The 10783-nt window shown below is 42.7% G+C and overlaps 1 protein-coding gene across 1 annotated transcript in view; it reads left to right on the top strand.

Annotated features, from left to right (window-relative positions):
- The first annotated feature begins 1455 nt into the window (after positions 1 to 1455).
- The window catches only part of LOC113745880 (uncharacterized), a 27393-nt gene continuing 18065 nt past the window's right edge, over positions 1456 to 10783 (top strand). The window contains exons 1-2 of the mRNA XM_027279448.1: positions 1456 to 1949; positions 9433 to 9503. Of these exons, the coding sequence (XP_027135249.1) occupies positions 1456 to 1949; positions 9433 to 9503 (565 nt within the window). The remainder of the gene's footprint in view (positions 1950 to 9432; positions 9504 to 10783) is intronic.

Raw genomic sequence — 10783 nt, 5'->3', positions numbered from 1 at the left:
CTTAGCTGCCTGCCGAGGTGTCTCAGCTGATTTAGATTAGATGTACTTTATTAATCCCCGAAGGGAAATTGTGTTAGGGCTGGCAGCCATTTGCTCGTGCCACCATTTCTTAAGAAAAAATGCACTTACAGGCAAAGACAATCACAAACATATACGACATTATACAGTTAGTGATATAGTTGGTTGGTTTACATGAAGTGTCTTTTTTGTCTTTTTTTTGACACTATAGAGTGACAGCAGACACTTTGACCTGTCGACCTAACAATGGCTCAGTTCCATTAGGTGTAAACTCTCCTGCAGTGTGATGGCTCACTAGAAGGTAAACAATCAAAGATAAATTGTTTCCAAAACCAAAAGGATTATTGATAGGCGGCTGTGGCTCGGAGGTAGAGTGAGTCATCCACTAATCAGAAGAATGGTGGTTCCATCCCCTCCGGTCTGCATGTCGAAGTGTCCTTGGGCAAGAACCCCAAATTGCTCCCGAAGGCTGTGCCATTGGTGTGTGAATGTGTATGAATGCTTAGCTCCTGAAACTGATGAGCAGTTGGCACCTTGCACGGTAGCCAATGCCATCAGTGTATGAATGTGTATGAATGGGGTGAATGAGATATGTAGTGTAAAGCGCTTTGAGTGGTCGGAAGACTAGAAAGGTCCATACAGTCCATTTACCATTTACCATCTAAAAGGTGTACGAATACCAACGCAGTTGATTGGAAGTGATGTGGTGAAAGCCCTGGAACCATTGGAAGTAATCCGCAGTGTCAAAGATGGGCCGTATGCGGTACACACAGCCCTAGGATGGACCGTAAACGGACCGCTGCGTGGTAACATCACAAGTTGGTCAAAGCATGGAAACCTACAGATTAAGATGAATCGCAGCTCAGTGTCTCGACTGGAAGAATTATGGACTCAGCAATTCAAGCATGATTTTCCTGAGAATGCTCAAGGAGAGCATTTGGAAATGTCGAAGGAAGACCAGCTGTTCATGGACAGAGTCTCTGAGTCAGCCAAGATGGTCAATGGCCATTACTCTATTGCATTTAGCAGTTATGCTGCTCACAACTGGAACAAACTACCAGCAGGACTGAAATCAGCCCCAACTCTTAGCACTTTTAAATCCAGGTTAAAAACTTTTCTATTTTCACGTGCTTATGGCTGAGCTCTTTTAAAGAACTTTTAAAGAATTTGTAATCATAATCCAGTGATTCGTTTAATGTTTTAAATTGTTTTCAAATTTGCTGTTTTGATGATTTTAAATGACATTCTGATATTTTTAATCAAATTTTCTTCTTTTTAATTTTTTATTTCTATTGCTATTGCTTGTCTTAATGTCAAATGTTTTTCCTTGCCTCTGTAAAGCACTATGAATTGCCTTGTGTATGAATTGTGCTATACAAATAAACTTGCCTTGCCTTGCCTTGCCTTGGTTTGCCGTTGAAAAACAAAGATGTAAAAATGGCCAACAATAAAGCAGTGGCAGAGCAGCGAGCACTCAACATGAAGAAGAAGCTTCAGAGAAACCAGACGTTCAAGAAGGACTATGTCAGCTTCATGAACAACATAATTAACCATGGCTACGCTGTAAAGGTGCCAGATAAAGAATTAAGCTGGAGTGATGGAAAGGTGTGGTTTATCCCACATCATGGCATCTACCACCCTAAGAAGCACAAAATACGTGTGGTATTCAACTGTGGAGCTTCTAATCAAGGCACCACACTCAACCAACAACTATTGCAAGGGCCTGACATGACGAGTAGTCTGATTGGCGTCTTATCAAGGTTCCGTCAAGAGCAAGTCGCAATAATGGCGGATGTGGAATCAATGTTCCATCAGGTGAAAGTCCCACCAGAAGATGCCGACCTTCTCAGGTTCCTGTGGTGGCCAGATGGCGACATCACACAAGAGCTGCAAGAATATAGGATGGAGGCACAGTACCGCACCACCGAACAGTCAGTAGCTCAGATAGTTAGCCAGTCCCCTGTAGCCGGTGCGGTACAGCCACAGGTAGCTTCAGTTAGCCGTCCCCCGGTAGTTCCCGAGCAGCCGGGAGGCTGGGTGACTGTTCGAAGGAGGCATAGCCCCAAACTGAAGCCCACGGTACACCACCAACCGCTCCACGTTTCAAACAGATTTTCCCCACTCAGCGACACACCCGCTGAGAGGCCAACTCTGGTCATTGGCAGCTCCATAGTCCGAAACGTGAAGTTAGCGACACCGGGGGCCATAGTTAAATGCATCCCGGGGGCCAGAGCGGGCAACATCGAGTCTTTTTTTACACTGCTGGCTAAGGATAAGCGTAAATACAGTAAGATTGTTATTCACGTCGGCGGTAATGACACCCGGTTACGCCAATCGGAGGTCACTAAAATTAATGTTTCATCGGTGTGTGAATACGCCAAAACGATGTCGGACTCCGTAGTTTTCTCTGGTCCCCTCCCCAATGTGACCAGTGATGACATGTTTAGCCGCATGTCGTCATTTCACCGCTGGCTGTCGAGGTGGTGTCCAGCAAACGATGTGGGCTTCATAGACAATTGGACACCTTTCTGGGGAAAACCTGGTCTGATTGGGAGAGACGGCATCCATCCCACTTTGGATGGAGCAGCTCTCATATCTAGAAATATGGCCAAGTTTATTAGCTGACCAAAATCATGTCGACAACCCAGAGTTGAGACCAGGAAGCAGAGCTGCAGTCTTACACGCTTCTCTGCGCCTCCATTAGAGCAGTTGCCCACCCAGTCCTTTAGTATAGAGACTGTGTCTGTCCCCCGTCCACCTACATTATTTAAAGATAAAACAAACAGAAGAGGAGTTCATCATAAAAACTTAATACAAATTAAATCAACATCTCCAACAGTCCAAAATAAGAGAATTAAATGTGGACTATTGAATATCAGGTCTTTGTCATCTAAAGCTGTCTTAGTCAATGAATTAATATCTGACTATGATATTGATTTGTTTTGCCTCACTGAAACCTGGCTGCAGGAGGATGAATATGTTAGCTTAAATGAATCCACTCCTCCGAGTCATTATAATACTCATGTTCCTCGAAGTACTGGTCGAGGTGGTGGAGTTGGAGCCATATTTGACTCAAGTCTATTAATAAATCCCAAACCTAAACTAAATTATAATTCATTTGAAAGTCTTGTCCTTAGCCTCACTCACCCAACCTGGAAAACTTTACAGCCAATTTTATTTGTTACAGTATATCGAGCTCCAGGTCCTTATTCTGAATTTTTATCTGAATTTGCAGAATTTGCATCAGGCTTGATCCTTAAAACAGATAAAGTAATTATTGTAGGTGATTTTAACATTCATGTGGACAACCACAATGATAGTCTTAGTACTGCGTTTATCTCTCTATTAGACTCAATTGGCTTTTGTCAAAGTGTAAATAAACCGACTCATTGTCTGAACCACACTCTTGATCTTGTTCTTTCATATGGCATTGAAATTGATAATATAATAGTCTTCCCACAGAATCCTCTTCTGTCTGACCATTTTTTAATAACCTTTGAGTTCATACTACCGGACTATAAGCCTTTGTGTAGAAGCTTCTACAGCAGATGTTTATCTGATAGTGCTGTAGCCAAATTTAAGGAAGTGATTCCTTCAGCATTGAATCAAATGCCATGTCTAACTGTAACAGAGGACTTGTCTACTTCCTTTAGCCACCCACAAATAGACCATCTTGTTGATAGTATTACAGGCTCATTACGGACAACTCTAGACTCTATTGCACCTCTGAAAAAGAAGATAATTAAACAAAGAAGGCTAGCACCATGGTATAGCCAGCAGACTCGTAAATTAAAGCAAGAGGCACGTAAATCTGAACGCAAATGGCGTGCCACTAAACTGGAAGAATCTCATCTAGTCTGGCAAGATAATCTCAAAACATACAGGAAGGCTCTCCGTAATGCCAGAGCAGCCTATTACTCTTCTTTAATTGAGGAGAATAAGAACAACCCCAGGTTTCTCTTCAGCACTGTAGCCAGGCTAACAGAGAATCACAGCTCTACTGAACCATCTATTCCTTTAGGTCTAAGTAGCAATGACTTCATGAGCTTCTTTAATGATAAGATTATAACTATTAGAGACAAAATCCATCACCTCTTGCCCTCAACAGGCATTGATCTGCATTCTGATACAGCAAGTTTTGAAACAGCTGTAAAACCTGATATGTATTTAGACTGTTTTTCCCCCATCGACCTTCATCAAATAACTTTAATCATTTCTGCAGCTAAGCCGTCATCCTGTCTCTTAGACTCCATCCCAACCAGGTTGCTCAAGGATGTTTTACCTGTAGTTAGTAATTCGTTATTGGATATGATTAATCTGTCTTTATTATCAGGATATGTACCACAGTCCTTTAAGGTAGCTGTAATTAAACCTCTTCTTAAAAAGCCCACTCTAGACCCAGAGGTCTTAGCCAACTACAGACCGATATCAAACCTTCCCTTTCTGTCTAAGATACTTGAGAAAGCTGTAGCTAATCAGCTGTGTGACTTTCTCCATAACAATAGTCTATTTGAGGATTTTCAGTCAGGATTTAGAGTGCATCATAGCACAGAGACCGCATTAGTCAAAGTTACAAATGACCTCCTAATGGCATCAGACAAAGGACTCATCTCTGTACTTGTCCTGTTAGATCTTAGTGCTGCATTTGACACCATTGACCATCAAATTCTTTTACAGAGACTGGAACATCGAATTGGCATCAAAGGAACCGCCCTAAGCTGGTTTAAATCGTACTTTTTAGATCGATCTCAGTTTGTTCACGTCAATGATGAATCCTCCATGCAGACCAAAGTTTGTCATGGAGTCCCACAAGGTTCTGTACTTGGACCACTTCTATTCAGTTTATATATGCTTCCTTTAGGGAACATTATTAGGAATCACTCTATCAATTTTCATTGTTATGCTGACGACACCCAATTATATTTATCGATCAAGCCTGATGCAACCAATCAGTTCACTAAACTCCAAGCATGCCTTAAGGATATAAAAAGTTGGATGACCTACAATTTTTTGATGTTAAATTCAGACAAAACTGAAGTTCTTGTAATTGGACCCAAACACCTCAGAAACTCTCTTTCTAGAGACTTAGTTACTTTAGATGGGATCACCCTGGCCTCCAGCTCCACTGTAAAGAATCTTGGAGTTGTTTTTGATCAGGATTTGTCCTTTAACGTCCACATAAAACAAATTTCGAGGACTGCATTCTTCCACTTACGTAACATCGCTAAAATCAGACGCATTGTCTCTCAGGCGGATGCAGAAAAACTAGTCCACGCATTTGTTACTTCAAGGCTGGACTATTGTAACTCTTTGTTATCAGGCTGCTCTAATAAGTCTCTTAGTACTTTTCAGCTAATTCAGAATGCTGCTGCACGTGTTCTGACAGGAACCAAGATCAGAGATCACATCTCTCCCATTTTGGCTTCCTTGCATTGGCTACCTATTAAATCTAGAATAGAATTTAGAATTTTTCCCTTCCCTTTTTTACCTTACTACCCCTCTAGAACACTGCGCTCTCAGGATGCTGGGTTCCTTGTGGTTCCTATAGTCTCCAAAAGTAGATTGGAAGCCAGAGCTTTCAGCTATCAAGCTCCTCTTCTGTGGAACAAACTACCATTCTGGGTTCGGGAGGCAGACACGGTCAACACCTTTAAGAGTAGACTTAAGACTTTCCTTTTTGATAAAACCTATAGTTAGGGCTGGCTCAGGTCATCCCTTGGTTATGCTGCCATAGGATTAGACTGCCGGGGGACTACTTTGTTCTGTACATGTGACATCTATTGCACGTTTGTCCATCCTGGGAGAGGGATCCCTCCTCTGTGGCTCTTCCTTTCTTACACTTTTTCTCCCTGTTAAAAGGGTTTTTGTGGGCAGATTTTTCCTCACTCAAACCAAGGGTCTAAGGACAGAGGGTGTCACTCCCTGTACAGATTGTAAAGCCCTCCGAGGCAAATGTACTTTGTGACTTTGGGCTATACAAATAAAATATGATTTGATTTGATTTGACCATCAAAAAAAATATTTTGGCCAAAATGCAGGACTTATGCATCAATTACATAGAAAAATTTCCATCTATTTAAATTCCATAGGTTTAATATATATGAACTAATAAACTTAACGTGAAGCAAGTAAGATTTATGTTGTAGTACTAATGTACTATGTGCACAGTAGTGTAGTAGTAACCAGGTTTATGCATTCAGTATTAATAAAGCCAATTTGTTTGCCCAAACCCAACAGTGAAAATGAAGGTAGTCATTTAGAGTATATTAGTATAACATTGTCTGCCAGGTTTATTCTGCTGTCATTATTAAATTTTCTGTGCCCCAGAGGGCAGCCACACTATTGTTATTCAAGTTTATTAGTGTGGATGCCCAGAGGGCAATGACTATTTGAGGTGTACTTTTTGAATGACCTGACCTGCAGCTCATCTGGCTGCTTGGCAACCTCAAGCCTGCCTGACTAACTTTGTTGAAGTCTCTATATGATATCAATGACTATCAAGACTACATTTTCTATGTCGGCCATTTTATCCTTCTCTCTCGCAGACACAAACACAGAGACATAGATAGAGAGACAGACAGTTATCCACATTTTTTTTTATTAGTGTGGCTGCCCCAGAGAGGGCGTCCACACTATTTGTTCTTCAAATCTTTATTTTTATTTTTTATTTATCTTTATTTTTATTATTGCTAGCGCATCAGCCACATTAACATTAGCCACTAAGCCACTAAAAATTAAAGACATGGTAATTGCTAACATGCTAATGTTAATTGCTAGCATGTTGCTAATTAGCATTAGCCACTCATTTCTAGCCACTATAAATTAAAGACATGGTAATTGCTAACATGTTGCTGATGCACTAGTAATTAGCAGTTATTGGCACCTAATTTGAACTTGTCTGTCTAAAATGACAGAGACAGCAGAGCAACTGACACGCAGTAACACAGGCAGCCCAAGCAAGACATTTTCTGTAGTGACCTCAATCTGCGTTGTTTGTGTTTAAACCTGCTGTTGCTATGCCTATGATGTGACATATAGCAGTCATCTGATTTGACAGCGAATCCAGCAGGACTGTGATTGGCTATTCGCATTTTTCGCACACCCATCATATAAAAGCCCCCGTGCGGTGTGGAAATGTATAATAATGTTTGAATTAAAATAGATGTGTGTTAAATGTATCTGGGTAAGTATAAGGTCACACAGAGTATATTGCTTTTGAGTGTTGTGTAACTAGTATAAGTGTTTTGCAGGAGTTGCAGGTTCAAGGCCTACACACAGAGAGAGAGACGAGCAGATAAGCAGAGAAATAGGAGACTCCCCTTGGTTAGAACTGAAAGCAGACACAGAACATCTTACTATTGTGGATTATATTATCTGAAGTGCCTAATAATCATTTAAAGATATTAAACTGTGTGATTATGTTGAACTATTGCTTTTAAGAATGTTGTATAATCAGCAGAGTGTTTTTGCAGAAGTTGCTGTTTGTGTCTGAGTGCAAACCTACGCCTGAGGTCTGTGTGTGAGCACAACTAGAAACTGTTACAAAGCATCTGAATCTAGGCACAGAGTGTACTCAAGGACACGATGGTCCGAGAAAAGGGCACACACACACACCCAGGCAACGGCTGCACTCAGCAGACTACCCTGTATGAAGATAATAACAAATATGTAACCGTTTGTGTGATTTAATAAAACTAGCTGGAGCCAGAGAGAGCGGAGAACTCAGCTGGGTGTGATGGTGAACAGACTGCGGAGTCTGTCAAAGCTGTGTTCTCCCTCTTGCAACAGGTGAAACTGGAGTACTTGTCTTTGTCTTCTTTAAACTCAATATCTCTCTGCTCTACATCAGGTCTACAGAATTCGGGGTGGTTTGAATCACCACAACAGCGGCTTAGCTCTTCCCCTTTGATTGCATCAGAGGTAAGTACATATGCTACGTTTTTTCTACTGGGCTCGCTTAATGACACTAGCCTAAATTAGTAATTCAAAAAAGGTAATATAAGTGTAGCTAGACATCATGTTTACGGGTATGAAGTAGGAATGTGCAATATGTCATAGATATATTCCTCACGGTAAGAATATGCCATCCCACGATGCGCGACACACTCCGGTGTTGGCAGTGTAACGGCAGCGTAGCAAGCCGGCCGTATTCACGCGAGATCACGAGGTCACACGAGAATCCTAGACGTACACGAGACCCCGCGATAAACTGTGTATACGGGAAACAACAACAATAAACAGCTGACTTTGCTTCTCTGATGTGGAAGAGATTATAAAAAGGATCTGTTGTGTCGTAACTCAAATTATTGTGTGTTGTTCCACTTCAACAATTAGTTCATGTTGAGACTCTTTGATCGACTGACTGCTCACCTGGTGCCACCGGTCATGACGTAACGTTGATGTGAAGTTGTGATAAGCTACATGAACTGCGTATTGTGTTTTATTTAGAATTTGTGAGTGGTCTCATTGATTTGACTGGCAGCGATCTGACTCGCAATTTACGCCGCAAAAATATAGTGACACGATGACGTTTAATTTGATTTGTGTCCGATGATTAGAGAGAGAGAGAGAGAGAGAGAGAGAGAGAGAGAGAGAGAGACCAGTTTTGATAATGAGTAGGATCGTTTCCTCCACAAATAATTATGCAGATAGCCATATTTGATAATGCTTTCCACAATTCTAAGTAAATGTAATCTGTTTAATAGCTGTCCTAGGTTGACTATAAAAGTGTGTACATTCAGACATGTCTAATTTCACTTTTGGTAATTAATGTACAGTTTTCTGTTGATAAAACCCCATGTGATTTATTTTAATCTGCTCTCTTTTACCTAGAGACTTTGTTTGAGCTGTTTAAGATGTGCCTGTAATGCTGCTAGCCTGTTGCACACAGACACAAACTCGATCTAACAGAATGAAATTCAATTTTATTGCAGGTTCTCTTTGGTCACGGTAAAAGGTTTTAAAGCGCTCATTGACAGCACTCTCATCGACGGGACTCAACAGCATCTGCACACATCACTCCTATTCATTCATCACTGTCACATTACTATTCTATTTTTTCCCACATTATATATAATAAGACTATATTGTTTAAGGTTTATTTTAGTTCAATTTAGAGTAGAGTACATTCACTAGATTAATTTAGGTAGGCAGATTTAGTATTTTAGGTTAGGTTGTTGTTTTGGATTTGCCTTTTTTTTCTCCAGCAGGATGCCCAGGAAGGGAAGGCGGTCCGAGGCAGCAAGGCTGAGATGGAGTAGGCTCAACCAGGAGGAGCCAAGGCCATCCAGTCCCCCTCCGCAGGTACTTACACAGAAGACGCCCTTCTGTGTTGCATTTAGTGTTTTACATTTTAACTATGGTGTTCATGACCTAACTGCTATGACTTTTTTTTTGGTGTTAATGTTTCATTAGGCGGTGTCCCCCCAGGCCGAGGAGTCCCCCCAGGCCGAGGAGTCCAGGAAGGAGCCCATCCCAGCAAGATGGTCCAGGACCATGGACACCCCATACCCCGGCTCCCGATCTCCTGTCAGCAACGTATGTTCCTACCACAACTGACAGACACACAAACTGATTTTAAACAACACGCTTGTGTTTATACTGAGACACACTGTCTCTGTCACTGTTTAATGTAATGTAGTGTAAACTTTGGAAGGCTTTGAATGAGCAACCTGAGTTGGCGGCGCGTACGGACGCAGCGGCCCCTCTCTGTCCCGAAAATGGTGTGTTTCACATGTTTGTCTTCGTCAGTGTGCCCGTGTGATTTTACGTTTGTGTCGCGTTTGTCCGTCCCAAGGCGCACATACAGCCGTGGGACTCTTTTTGACATCAGCAAAACTTTTTTCTGGAAACTAAACCCGACACACGCTGAGGAGCTACACAACCTCGGCCTTCTCCGGCGGCCCGCTTCGACACCGACCCCCAGTACTGCAGCACATCCGCAGAGGAAGCGCCGCAGGTGCTGCGAGAGGAGGCAGAAGCGAGGAAAGCGCGGAGGTATCCGGGCCAGGCTAGCGGCTAACCCACACAAGCCGGCTTTACCAACCATCGTACTAGCCAATGTACGCTCCTTGGACAATAAACTGGATTACATACACCTCATGAGATCGACCCAGCGGACCGTGAGAGAGTGCTGTGTTTTCGTTTTCACGGAAACATGGCTGAACAACAACGTACCGGACTCCGCCATCCAGCTCGACCGGCTAACTTGCTACCGAGCAGACAGAGCCCTCATTGAAGGAGGTAAGACCCGCGGTGGCGGGGTCTGTGTGTACATCAGGGACGTGGTGTCAGGACACTGTGGTGGTTTGCAGACACTGTTCATCTCTTGTGGAGTTTATTATCATCAAGTGCCGGCCTTTCTATCTACCGAGGGAGTTTTCTGCCATCCTGCTTGTTGCAGTCTACATCCCTCCCAGCTGTAACAACAACGATAGAGACAAGGCACTGAGTGAACTGTACAGCTCCATCAGTGAACAGCAGACTGCCCATCCAGAGGGACTTCTCATCGTGGCTGGAGATTTCAATCATGCAAATCTCAAAACAGTGTTTCCTCATGTGTACCAACACATTGATTTTGCTACTCGGGGAAACAACACATTGGACCAGGTATACACACCACTGAGAGGAGCATACAAGGCCTCACCCCTCCCCCATCTCGGCGCTTCGGACCACATCACTGTTATGCTAATGCCAGCATACAGGCCTAAGGTCAAAGTCACCAGACCGGTTCAGAGGCAGGTACGGGTGTGGCCAGAGGGTGCCT

The sequence above is a fragment of the Larimichthys crocea genome, chromosome I (genome assembly GCF_000972845.2).
Source record: "Larimichthys crocea isolate SSNF chromosome I, L_crocea_2.0, whole genome shotgun sequence".
Classification (NCBI taxonomy): domain Eukaryota; kingdom Metazoa; phylum Chordata; class Actinopteri; family Sciaenidae; genus Larimichthys; species Larimichthys crocea.
This window is presented reverse-complemented; position numbering and strand designations above follow the sequence as displayed.